General features: G+C 38.4%; 1 protein-coding gene across 1 annotated transcript in view; it reads left to right on the top strand.

Moving 5' to 3' along the window:
* Window positions 1–2,334, top strand: part of LOC113226464 (N-alpha-acetyltransferase 40) — a 35,872-nt gene extending 33,538 nt beyond the window's left edge. The window contains exon 5 of the mRNA XM_026459094.1: window positions 419–2,334. Within this exon, the coding sequence (XP_026314879.1) occupies window positions 419–566 (148 nt within the window). The 3' untranslated portion in view covers window positions 567–2,334. The remainder of the gene's footprint in view (window positions 1–418) is intronic.
* Window positions 2,335–14,556: the final 12,222 nt, after the last annotated feature.

The following is a 14,556-nucleotide window of genomic DNA, read 5'->3' as shown; positions in this document are numbered from 1 at the left end:
TTAGTATTATTGTTGTATTATACATTTATTTTATTATTATTGTTGTTATACAACGGTATATTATGTAAAATGGCACTTTTGCCGTTCACTTCCGTTTTTATCACATTCCACTGCAACAATTTAGTCCAAAGTCAGCCCATAGGTAAAGTATTATCAATTTATCAATAATTTTTGCGAAATATGGTATACCTCCTAAACAGCCACCATTCTCCGTCTAATTAAGCAGCTCGTTTCTCACTCTGCTTACGTACATTCCTTATTATGGAGCGATTTGTAGTGTGCAAATTTTGTAGGGATATTATTTGTCATTAGTGGGTCCACCCCACTTCGATGCCCTAAATCATGCGTAGGTTAAGGGAGCCAAAACTATAACAACATTTCAAAAATAAATAATAATACTCCACATTTCATTTCCCAGGTACACATTAGACGAAACAAGCCCACCGAAAGAAGAGGCGGCTCACTACGAAATCCTAAGCAAATTGACGCACGAAGAGGAACAAGGGCAGTCTGAGTGCCAACTAAGCGACTGTATGAAAGCGGTACAAGTAGCTAACACGACGTAGTGATTATATGATTGTTAAAATGTAGTGTACGTGTTGTATTGGTGTAAATGGACTGCCGGTGTGTCAATTTCCTTTAACACTCTCTGTTAAAGGCGACTTTAATGTCCTGAAGATGTACCCCTAAGTACCTGACTAATATAGATATAAGAACAAGATCTTATTCTTAACTAACGTAGTTGGCATCTTCATTTAAATACAGTACAAAATAACCTTAAAACATGGCGGCTGTAACAGGAATGTTGAGTATTCTGAAATATTATTTGATTTTAAAATCGGGACTTAGTCGTGTTTTTTACCTGAATGTTTCGGACATGTTGCAACGTCCATGGTCTCGAAGGGATTTTCAAAATATGGGAAAATCGTGAAAGTTTAGATCTTCTGAAATAGAAATATAATTCTTATGATTGAAATAGGGTATTTTTTCTACATAATCATGATGTACAGTCCCACAGTAGACTACAGAGCACATCAAGCTTTGACAGTTTGAAACGTTCCTATCGTAAGAAGCGGCGTATATTTAGTTGAATTTACATCTAAAGTTCTCCTTACCCTGTGCAAGCATTTCGTCGGATAAGTTTGAAAACCTAACTCCGCTTGTCAACGACCTTCCTTTTTTAGTCTTGCGCAATATCGGACAATTACAGCTTAAAATTTAAATTCTAGATCCTTATTTCGTTATAATAAAAAAGTATAATCATAAATTATTATATGATTATTTCTAGTAACTCTGTTTTTGTGCCTATTCATAAATTCACATATGAACGAGGTTTACGTATTTAGCCGACGATTTGTAAGCAAGTAATTAATATTAGCTAGCTTTGGAATATTTTTGTTATACAACTGACATCTCAAATTGACGGATCTTGTTCTGTTGCTTTGGAGACGATATTCGCACAAAAGTATATAGCTTGATATGCTGTTGGCTGTACATTTGAACATCTATTGTCTCGAAGACATGTTAAGTCTCCAAACCTAGGAAAAAATTGCCGACCTATGTAGGTCGTAATATGTTTTACAATTTGACAACATTATTCCTTTTTTATCGTGACGCTGGCGGAATCATCGATAGTATCGATGGGGTTATAACAAACACTTTAAAAACAGACGAACAACACAGGATGTTGCTAATTAATGTGACTCTTAATGGTATTGCATTACAATAAAACGCCAAATAACAATTACTAGAGGCGCGGCTTTAACGATAGCGCATGAACTTGTGTTCGCAGCATCCCTCCCCGCTTCATCTCCTTGCCCCTTGTCCTTTGCGTACCTTCACCGCGGCGCGCGTGCGAACTCTTATAAGTTTTATGTAGTAGGTACAATGCAGCGTGTGGCATCGCTCTAACTTGGTTGATGTGTAATATTGGTATAGAAAAGATATTGTTTTCTTATTTTTTCTTGGCGAGCTTGATTCATAAAATCATTCATTTTCGTTATTACGAAGAAGCGCAGAAATAATTTATTGTACACCTGTGAACTATGTAACACAACTCAAGTTATTAAAAAGTAATAAAATAAAATATGGTCCGAAATAGACAGAGGCATTTATTTAATTCCACTCTAATTAATTATAGTTCTAGAGATGTATGTACATACGGCAGCACATCTAGCTACTCGAACTAGATATTCGAACAACAGTGTATGGCTTGATGTGCTGTACCTCTTAAATATTTTACATGATTAGAATACGTACAAGTAAGTAGTAGTATAATAACAATAGGATAGCCTGCATTAGTAGGACAATTTTTAAATATAATACACCCCACATTTACGCAATGAAAGTAAAATAAAATTAAAATATAATAAAAGCTACGCATCGGAAAGATCTAATTTTATACAAGTGTAGAATGTCATAAAACAGTTCAATAGGCAATCGGACATAATTCAAAAAAAATTCTTAAATGTAGTTATAAAGAATGTTCTTATAATAAAAACGACCTGAATGGTTATGAATGAATGAAATGAATATTTTTGTGAAATTTTTTGAATACACATTTGTATTTTCTAATTATTTTTTAACCAACTTCAGAAATGGAGTAGGTTCTCAGTTCCCCTTCGGTACAATCGGTCTACTTTCCCGATCGGTCCATTTTCACTATTCGTCTACTTTTATAACGGAACGTTACAACGTTGTTAGTATAAATCTTTTTTAAATTGAACAGTATTAAAAATTGAACACAAATATTATCTTCAACAAATATATCCTATTTTTAAATAATAATTGATTATAAAACATTAAAACCATGATTTACCATAGACAAAATTGGTTAAATCTATGGCAGCTTACGTTGTATTTTCGAATGATGACGGAGACTAATGGTCGTATTCCAGAACTCTAGTCAATGCTCAAGTCAGGACTTGAGTATGATCTCAAGCACTGGAAATACAACCCTAATGGCAAGGACTTGAGTATGATTTCTAGTGCTTTAAATCAGAGTCAAGTCCTGACTTGACCATTGAGTAGAGTTCTGGAATACGACCCACAGAGTGGGTGAGGCGCGGTAACCGGCGCCGACGCCCGCCGGCTCTGACATACAGCGTTAGAACGACTTCAGGGTCTGTCCACGCTCGGCTTGGCCGCGCTCACGATATAAAAGATCCGTTACGTATTTTAAGTGTGAAATATTGTATTGTAAGTCAAAGATTATTGCTTCCTAATCACATTAAACGTACTTAAATAGTTGTGAAAGTTCCCGCTTTAGGGTAAGTTGAATGACACACAAAACACTTGTAACGCTTTTATTTGCTAATTTCATGTTTTGTATTTTACCAAATTGTAATATGTCGTTATTGCAGCTCTTTCTACGATTATATAGGTATGTACAACGTAAATTTGAACCATAGTACCATACGCCTTGCGAAAATTTTGAATTCGAATTTTGATTTTGAATTTTCAGGAGTCACCTTCGGATTAAGTCACGTTCAGATTAAGTTACCTTCGGGTTGGAAAATGAAACTATTTTTCCGGATTTAAATCGCGTATATTTGTTTTTTCAAAAAAATCGACGTTTCGGGCCCGTTACAGGTCCCAGGTCACGGTTGACTGAAAAATACTGCTGGATAAACACTGACTGGAAAAATAGTTTCATTTCCTAAGTGTAACAATCGCGAAAACCTAAGAACTCGATACCTTCGGGTTGGCAATTGCTACCTTTGCTGAGCTTCCTTCGGGCTCATACACTTGGAGCTTGACTACGCCCAGACTAGGACGGAGCATTTCCGCTGAACTACCAATTGCTGCTCGTCCTGTGGCCCTTCTTCTGCGCCGGCAAATATGCAGGGGAGTACCATACTCGGAAGCGGAAAACCTAGTCTTAAGGCACGTTACCACAACCCGTGATAAACATATGTATCGTTTTTTTTTAAACTTAATTTTGAAATCGTGAACTAAATTTTTTTTATTGTAATTATTTTAAATTACCGTAATTCTTTGTTTGATTTTCTACCCTCATAGGGAAAATAAAACTAGGGAATCGAACCCGGTACACTTTCCCGATCGGTGCACTTGACCAAATGGTCCACTTTCCTAATTCGTCTACTTTCCCGATTGGTACACTTGTTTAGCCCGATTCGTCTATTTCCTATTTCGTCTACTTCCCAGATCGGTCTACTTTTCTGACCGATCCACTTGTCCAAATGGTCCACTTTTTAGACATGTAAATTAATAAAATTTGCCAAAAAATTTAATATTTTTTTAATGATGGCCGCTTTACGTTAATCATGATTTGAAAAATCAAAATCAAATAGACAGTTACCTTTTAACCGACTTCAAAAATGGAAGGCCGTACTCAATTCGACTGTATGTTTTTGTATATATGTTACGCGATAACTCCGGTTTTTTGTGAACCGATTTTAATGATTCTTTTTTGTTGGAAAGTGGGTACCTCAGTAGTGATCCTATTTAAATTTGAAGTAAATATTCCACATCTTAAGGTCACAGCTCATTAGAGCCACTCGGCACCCACTCCGCACCGCCTCGCCTCGTGCGGTTAGTATTCTTTATATAGAATTGTATGGGTATGCGCTCACTACATCAACTCCGCAGCGTCGCCGGCTCGCCTCGGTCGTAAACCCTCCATGCGCGGACGGCTGGTGGACCAATCTCTAACAACTCGCTACTCGCATGCTTGCCTTGCGCATTGCCAACGCGTCCGGGTCCAAAGCGGACCTCGCGCTGCCCGCGAATGATTCAGGCGAGGACGATACGTTGGCTATGCGCCGCTCCCCACCCTCCCATCATTTCCAGCCTCTCTTTCGAACGAGTCGGACCTATCGTTTTTGCTTTCAAAATGAACAAAGAAAAACTTATCGAAGAAGTTCGTAAATATAATTTATTGTATGATCTAAGTGACTCAAAGTACCTTTTTTACAGTGTCACTACACTGTAAAAAAGGAAGAAACGTGGACGGAAATAAGCAACACCGTAGCGGTACCAGGTAATATTTATTTATTACAAATATTTAAAAAAAGATAGTACAATAGATTGGTACATAATTCCGTTTTCCCTTGTTTCGCATAATAGTCATTTGGTCTAATGTTAATTTGATATACATTGCCAGCTAGTAATAGAAACACAATAAAAACAAAAAAAAACACAAAAAGACTTAAAACGACCACGCATCAAAACGTCCTCGGTTATTAACTTTTTATTATAAGTAAACTATAAGTAAATTAAGTATTCCATGGAAGCTGTCCAACCGTAGATTTTAAATAAGCAGCAAACGAATCACGTACGTCAAAAGCAGTACTATTTCCACCAATGTGACGTAGATCACTGAATGCCTCCTGATGTAAGTTTTGATGCACTGACCTGCGACTGGGGCAATACTGTTCGTTGTATTCGATATTATAAGTTCGCATTACATTATGCAATCAACAACAATTTCATTTTCAATTATCAACAATTTCTGGACATAAACGAATATTTTTATTGAATATTTCAAATTTTTGGTATAATATTCCGAATGCAACTTCGACTACTTTGCGTACGCGTGACGCGATTGTTAATTTCTTTTTGGTCCTGAGACGGGTGTTGAGAACGAGAATATGGCCTCATTAAGCTCTTTGGTAATGGAAAAGCCTCATCTCCCACAAAAACAAGTGGAAGTGATACGTTTGTCCCGGGTAATGCTTTGTCATTTGGAATATTGAACCTAGTATTTTGAATTCGTTTTCCAATTTTCGAAGATGCAAAAATACCACTATCGCTGTTTTTGCCATAAGCACCGATGTCAACAACTGTAAATCTGTATTTATCATCAACTATGGCCAAGAGAACTATCGAAAAATGTTTTTATAGTTGTAGTAGAGCGATCCACTGTTGGGTGGAGCTATTATATTTATATGCTTGCCATCTATGGCACCAATGCAGTTTGGGAAATTCCACCTGTCATTAAACCCTTCCGCAATTTTTCCCAATCTTCAGCTGTAGGTGTTGGCATAAAAACACCCATCATTTTGTCAAGTTAGCTTTGCACACCTCCTTAATTATTGACCTAATAGTCGTTTCACCTAATCGAAAGCTTGTAGATAAATTTATGACTGAAACGCCGCTTGTCAAATATCTGAAATAAAAAAGTTTTTTAAGATTCAACAAACAACTTTTTTTAAGTATCAGTCTGTATAATTACTATTTCATTTTTTCAGTATCAATGTGCAAGAAAACGTGGACCAATTTAAGGGAAGCTCATCTGCAGTTTGATCACTACCAAAAGTGGTCAAGCTGCAGGCATTGGTAAAAAATGGCAATACGAGGATGAAATGAGTTTTTTGATACCCTACATATTATAAAGAAAGAGCAACTGTATCTTCACTACTCATAGATAGTGATCAGGAAAGTACTACTAATGAAGATTCTCAATTGTCTGCTCCGTATTGCCAATCAGATATTTTAATAATAGAAGATCGTCCAACATCTGGCTCGTCTACTAGGACATCCAAGTTTCCAAATATAAAAAGGTCAAGGGTGGAAGTGGAAGATAGATCTACTGCGTCGTCATTGTTAATGAAATATATACTAAAGGAAAAAAATGAGGAAGATGATACTGACAATTTTTTTTATGGTATAGCTGCAACGGTGAAGAAATTTAATGAATCCAACAAAGCAGTGATCAAACCTGAAATTTTTAATATTGTTTCACAAATGGAACTCCGAGAAATCAATGAAAAAGGAAATAATTACTACAAAAGTAATGCTATGCATGCAACTGCAGGACCTTCTGGAAATTATTCAACTCCAGGATCTTCTGGAAATTATTCAACTCCAGGATCTTCTGAAAATTATTCAACTCCAGGCTCTATTGGAAATTATTCAACTGTAGGATACAGTACTACACCGAACTATGATACAGAAAGGAATGACAGACAGATCAACACACCAGTATTGAGTGATACTAAAAAGGATTTAACGGATTTTTAAAAGTTTTTCTACTCCTATACTTTCAAATTACTCTCTAATTGTTTTAAGAAATTGAATGATTAGTACTTAACGAATGGCAAAATAATGTCGAAGTTACAAAAATAAAGGTTGATTTAGTATGCTCTTACTTTTACATACATACATACATTCAGACAGACATACATACATACATACCGGTCGAAATTGCGGGAAAAGACTATAATATAACTAGGCGGTCTACAAGACCCTACTGAAGCGCAGCATAGCAGGTTAGAAAATTTACGAATTTATTCAATTTTCTTTGGAATGACAAAGTGTTTAAGTACAGAATTTATTACAAATTCACCATGGTTTTCAATGGGGAGTGAAATTTTGTTCATGTCCAAGTTGCGCTGTTTGCAAACTGAATTTTTAAAAAAAATCAAAATTCGGGCTTCGTCATGACCTGTAAATTTTCTTTTCTTTTTTTTTAAATTTATTAAGGCTTTGGCAAAGCCATCAGCCTGAACATGAATTATTATAATTATTACAGAGTTTTATATGCAATTTAAAAAAAATTAACTACTAATTAATTGTTTCTATAATATAAAAAAAAAACATCAAAATCGGTTCAGTAACCGCCGAGAAAAGTGTGTAGTAGATTTCGCCATTTGACTGGACCCCAAAAAAGGTTCGCTCACTTCCTTCGCTGGTCTTCAATAACATATCCACAATAGGTATACTTATTAATGTGTCGCGAGGTAGTAAACGTAAATGTATAACTAACTTTACTTACTTTAAAGTCACAGCCAATTTCTCTTCAGGTGTGATCGCTTCTCTGAACTTTGTGTTTTTCTTTGTTATAGAGTCTTCAATATGAGACAGGGTGTTATAAAACACACATTGCGACATATGATAGTACGAAAAAATTTTCCTTCGTCGGCTAACAAATACCTACGAGCGGTCCAATATTCGCCCTCTTTTTTTCTTTGTTTAAACATTTCGTGCACCCAATAAGCTTTCTTTTTTTTTGTTGCGTCTTTCATTTTCTTCTTCATCAAGTGCGACAGCTCCGAGTGCCAATTCAAGGTTTGTAAAATTTGACATTACGAAACAGACGTGTAGACCTAGTGCCAATTGTTAACAAACTACTCAAAAATTCGTGGACCGCGCGACGTCCACTGGTTGACCGCGCGACGTTTTGGCGATAACGCGGCGTCCACCTGTGTATCACCTGTCGACAACGAGTGGACGCCGCGTGGTCAACGAGTGGACGCCTTACGACGAGGCGGTGCGGGGTGGGTGCCGGGTAGCTCTAATTCTGGTAACTGATTTCAATAAAACTTGGCAAATAAATGTAATTCGACAAACTTTTGAGGTCGGTTTTTTTAGTACTCTGTACTGAGATTATCTGAGTAGACGCATCATTAAAGTCCTATCGGGATAGACCAAACAGGAAAGTAGACGAAATGGGAAATAGATGAATCGGGATAAACAAGTGGACCGATCGGGAAAGTAGATGAATAGTGAAAGTGGACCGATCGGGAAAGTAGATGAATAGTGAAAGGACCGATCGGGAAAGCAGACCAATTGCACCGAAGGGCTCAATTCGACCGTATTTTTTTTGTATGTATGTTGCGCGATAATATTTGTGAACCGATTTTGACGATTCTTTTTTTTTGTTGGAAAGAGGGTACCTCAGTAGTGGTCTCATTTAAATGCGAACAAAATATTCCACTTTTAAGAGTGGCAAACCAGGGGATAAATCCGATTTCCCGCACTGTCCGGTAACGTATTTCAATAAAACTTGGCAAATAGATGTAGGTAATTCCACGAACTTTTGAGGTCGGTTTTTAGTACTCTGTACTGAGATTATAATATTTTTTATCTATTATGCAAACACTCCACACGTGACTTCATTATGTAGGTAAGCAACGAAACGTCACCGTACTCACTGCTTGCGTGTTATCTCGTGTTTTTTTCCTCACTTAATCAATTTTTACTACAAACTGTAAAAAATATGGATTGATGACTGTAGTTAACCAATATGTAAAATTCTTACGAGTGACAATTGCATAATGTCTATAACTCCCATATTCGATGTAGAATAAATGTCAATAAAATAAACAAAAATATATGGTATCCAGGGTTTTCACCTCAGATTGCAGTTACCAATCAATATTTTGTTCTCGAAATTCAATTAATAATAATTTATTTATTTCCACAAATGACAGAACCAAAAAATTACAAGAAAAGATTAAAAATAAAAGTAAAAATAAGAACAAAAATTCTCATTATAAAATAGTTGACACTGTTTAATTGTGGATCACGGTATTTAGCAATTGACGACCCTGTCTCTTAAACTAGGTGAACCTGTATCTTAAGAGACAGTGATTCAATCTAATGAGGTATAATTTTTGGATTACAGCAAAATAGTGAACAGTGTAATACACAACATAAGTATAAAGAAAGAACAATTTTAAAATTTAAGTTAAGCCTTATAATCTAAGTGAATGAGTGTATGTGAGTGTATGTGTGTGTGAGTGCGTGTGTTGGTTGATGGATAAATAGAAATATGCCTAGTAGGGGATTATAATCAAAAGAAAGATAATTAAATAAATAATAAATAAAAAAGGTCTTAGGTTTACTGAACTGGCCGTAACAATTCTTCAGTTGCAGAGTAGTTAAGTCCTTGGAGCCAATTTGTCACAGATTTCTTACACTCAAATATGTTCCTGTCGGCAATGTTTAACTTATAATTTATTTTGTTAAAGAGAAAATTCACGACCAAGATGCGCAACCGCCGTCAATTCCCCACTGCGGAGTCACAATGCCTGATATAGTTATCAGGCAATGTGATGTCCGTAAGGAACTGCAGACTCTTGGCGTGCGGAAGGCCTATGGTCCAGATGGGATACCTCCTATCGTCCTTAAAAGGTGTGCGGCGGAGTTGTCTCCCGTACTGACGCGCTTATACCGCCTCTCATACCAATCTGGTAACGTGCCCCTAGCTTGGAGGGAGGCCAACTTGCAACCTATCCCCAAGAAAGGAGATCGGTCTGATCCGTCAAACTATCGCCCAATAGCTGTCACTTCAGTGCTCTGCAAAGTGATGGAGCGGATTCTAAATATCTAGATAATCCGGCACCTGGAACGTCACTCCATTCTTAATGATCGACAGTACGGGTTTCGGCCGAACCGATCAACGGGTGACGTTCTAGCGTATCTAATGCATCTCTGGGGTGAAGCTATCGACAAACAGGGCGAAACCTTAGCGATAAGTCTGGATATTGCTAAGGCCTTTGATCGGGTCTGGCACCGTGGTCTCCTCTCCAAGCTTCCGGCATATGGTCTTCCCGGCCGCCTTTGTGAGTGGATCTCCGGCTTTCTGCGCGAGCGAAGATTGCGTGTCCTTGTTGACGGAGGCACTTCGCGGCTCGTGACAGTTAATGCTGGGGTGCCACAGGGCTCCGTGCTGTCGCCCACGCTGTTCCTTCTGCATATCAATGACTTGTTGCCTTTTGGCAACATTCATTGCTATGCAGATGATAGCACAGTGCACGGTTGCTATTATAAGCAACCGTCAAGCAGCCGGGAGGACCCTGAGAGAAACCGGGAAAAACTTGTCGCTGAGCTCAACCATGTTTTGGAACATATATCGTCGTGGGGCTCCCGAAACTTGGTTGAGTTCAACGCCAAGAAAACCCAGGTATGCGCGTTCAGTTCCAAAAAATCCCCATTCCTTCCACTTCCCCATCTTCAGGGTACACCGCTGACGCTGCAGGACAAGCTCAGCCTGCTGGGGATGAGCATCCGGAAGGACATGAGCAACAAAGACTATATAGAGAGCGTCATCTGTACCGCGTCGCGCAAGCTTGGCATCCTGAACAAGGTGCACTGATTTTTTACTCCAGAGCTGCGATACCTGTTGTATAAAGCTCAGGTCCGAAGCAGCATGGAGTACTGTTCGCACCTTTGGGACGGCTCTGCCAAGTACTTGCTCGATGCCCTAGATGGACTGCAGCGCTACGCCTTCCGTGTTGTCAACGATCCTCATGTAACTGAGCATGCGGAGTCGTTACAGCTTCGCAGAGATATAGCGTCTCTTAGCGTATTCTATCGCCTGTACCACGGTGAGTGCTCTGAAGAGTTATTCAACCTTATCCCTTCCTCTCCTTTCCATCAGCGGACCACCCGTGCCGGACTGCGCTGCCACAGTTGGACGGTCAGTTCAATACCGTCCCGCACTAAAAAGTTTGGCAATTCGTTCTTATGCCGAACCATCAAATTGTGGAACCAACTCCCGGCGCATGTATTCCCTCCCCTCTATAACATCGGGTCCTTCAAACGTAGTGTGAAGAAGCATTTCGCCAGACCGGCAAAATGATAGTGACGGAGTGAAGATATTTGTGTTTTCCATCCGTTACTCTCATCTCTGGACTGTATTCGCACTTTCCATCAGGCGCGGTGCAGTCATTTTGCCGAGTCACAGTAAAAAAAAAAAAAAAAAAAAGAAACCGACCAAGGAAGAAGTAGAATCTATGACCAAATGATGTTCTACACATATTTAGTAGGGGGACAACATCCCGGCGGTTTGGCCGGAGAGAGTGAGATGGTCGCTCGTTACTAATTTCTGCCAGCTCTGAATGCTGTTTGAGAGTAATATTTAAAATGAATATTTGACGAACAGTCAACACTTCGCAGTACCTATATAGGTCTTCGGTGGGGTACCGGTATGGCTTAAAGGTACATACTTTTAAGACCATCCTTTGGGCCCTTTCCAGAGATAGCATATGAGCCGTCGAAGCGCCTCCCCATGCGACTATGCAATATAATATCAGGGACTGACACAAGGCACAATAAACCATTTTAATGACATCAGCTTTGGCAAAATGTCGTAATTTTTTAAAAGTAAATATTAACTTCCGGATTCTGTTTCCAAGGATATGGACATGAGGTACGAAAGAGAGATTATTATCTACCATCACTCCCAAATACTTAATGCTGTCAGTCCTTGACAACACAGGACAGCCACAACGACATGGTACATCGCAGAGGTGGTTGTGGACTCTAATAGAGTGGGGCTCGATGTATTGTAAAATGGTATTTCTAATCGAAAAAACGATATATTTTGATTTTTCTACATTGAGAGTCAATACATTCTGCCTTAACCAGTCTAGAACCTTATTGAAGCCTTCCTGTGTACTTCTGTAAACCTCACTCCAGCTATCAGCAGAGCAGATAAGGGCGGTATTATCTGCAAAAGCAATAAATCGACCCCCTTCCAAACTCATGTTACACAAGTCGTTCATGTAGATGAGGAAAAGGGTGGGGCCAAGAACACTTCCCTGCGGAACACCGTACTCTATGGGAATCTCGTCACTGATTCGGTTACCAATTTTGACGCACTGCGTTCTGTTTGAGAGGTAGGATCTAAAGAGATTCAATTGGGTACCACGAATACCCATACTTTCCAGCTTATCAATAAGTAAGGAAACAGAGACTGTGTCAAACGCTTTAGCAAGATCCAAGAAAACTGCCAGACATTTCTTCTTTTTGTCCAAAGCTCTAACAACATGGTCCGTAAGATTGTGTACAGCATCGTTTGTAGATCTCCTAGCCCGAAAGCCATATTGGTTCGTTGACAATATGTTGTTATGATCTAAAAACTTGATTAAACGACTGTTTATCAGTTTCTCAAGGACTTTAGAAAGGGCTGTCTGGACGGATATTGGGCGATAGTTATTAACACAGTCTCTGCTACCAGACTTATAAACCGGGTGCACTACAGCTTTCTTAAAATCGTTTGGAAATATACCACTGGAAAGGCAAAGATTAAATATACAAGTGAGTGGTGTGATTAAAATATGTTTGTATTTTTTAAGAAAGACTGTGGATATGCCATCTATGCCAACAGCACAATTGTCCCGCAGTTCATTTATAATTCTTTCCACTTCCGAGACATCAGTATCAAAAACCACAAAATAGCCACAAGAGTCTCGAGAACCAGTCGGTGTAACGTAATTTTGACTACGTTGGACCTTACTTGCAAGAGATCGGCCAATATCAGCAAAGTATTTATTCGCATTGTTAATTGAGTCTTTTTTGTCTGGTTGTCCAGCGAGTAGTTCTGTAGCTGGTGTGTTAGATTTAGATGTACCGATGATTTCAGTTATAGCACTCCACAAGTTCCTACTATTATTTCCCGCCTCCATGATCTTTTGCCTCTCATATTGTCGCTTCAACTTCTTTAATAAATCATTACAGAAATTCCGATAACGCTTATAAGTTACGCTTAATATTACATTACCAGGACAACTTCTTTGCTTCTTATGCATACGATCTCTATTACGCATGCAGCGTAATAAACCAGGGGTGATACAAGACTTTCTGATTCTCAATCGATGCGGAACTGTAAAGGTTGTTGTATTATTTGCAATTACTCGATTTATAGCATTTATAAAATATGTTAAAGCCCTATTTGGATCAAAACAAGAGTATATATAAGAAAAGTCGATATTTTCTAAATCCGCGGACAAACTATGATACGATGTTTTATATACAGTCTTATAAGAGTATTTTATTGTTGGTTTATCAAGTTTAAGCATGACGGAGAAGTGGTCTGTAACGGTAGACTAAATCACCAAACTAGTAGCGTCAAGTTGAGTTTTTAAAATAACGTGGTCAATTGACGATCCATACTTGGGGTGGCTTACAAGGGTATGACCTGGAAGTAGGCCGTGACTTGCAGTTATTTCCAAATATGACGAAGAATGATCGTCACCATCGGCATCAATTGCTATATTGATATTTATATCACCCATGATTAATAAATTTTTGAAAGATGATACCATCTGAAGCACTCTCGAGAGAATGAATGAACTTTGTCGTGTCTCGGAAGCAGGGAGGACGATAGTCGGCTAATATAGCTGTGTCTTGATTTATCTTTATAAGTAAGCAATTTGCCTCAGACATGTCAGGTTCAGATATAGTAATATTATTGATGTTATTCCTAACGTATACGACAACTCCATCATTTTGGTTATATAGTCGTGAAGTAGCGCAGTGATTATAACCAATTAAAGTTGGTACCACGGGATTGCATGATAACCAGCACTCAGTCACTATGATAAAATCAATATCTACTCCGATTCTCGTTAACAAAGTGAGAAAACCTGCCATATTTGCTGAAATACTACGAATATTTTGAGTTATAATTCTAAGACTGTTTTTTGAGTCTTGCAACAGTGACCTACAATCCTCAGGATTCAAACATGTTACAAACATGTTGAGTGTGAGCGTTATTATTATTCGAGTTCTAATAGTAAATCAAGTTCAATAGAATCGGCACAAGCCAAAATTGTTGCTGAATGAGTTAAAATAATAGTAAAATAAAAACATACAATTGTGTTTCTTTTCTTCTACCATTGCCTACTATCTAGCAGTAAGTATTAATTGGTATTGAACTGCCTCCGTGACCAAACGATTACCATGATGGACTGTTACGCAGAGATCCCGCGTCCGATTCCCGGGCCGGGAGAAATAATTGAATGGCCTATATTTAGTTCTCTCGTGGCTTAGGTGCGGTTTGTGGTTGTCTATGTGTGTGTCCAT

The sequence above is a fragment of the Hyposmocoma kahamanoa genome, unplaced genomic scaffold (genome assembly GCF_003589595.1).
Source record: "Hyposmocoma kahamanoa isolate Upper Pololo Valley unplaced genomic scaffold, ASM358959v1 192, whole genome shotgun sequence".
NCBI lineage: Eukaryota > Metazoa > Arthropoda > Insecta > Lepidoptera > Cosmopterigidae > Hyposmocoma > Hyposmocoma kahamanoa.
The sequence above is the reverse complement of the archived record's forward strand: the minus strand, read 5'-3'. Positions and strand labels throughout refer to the sequence as shown.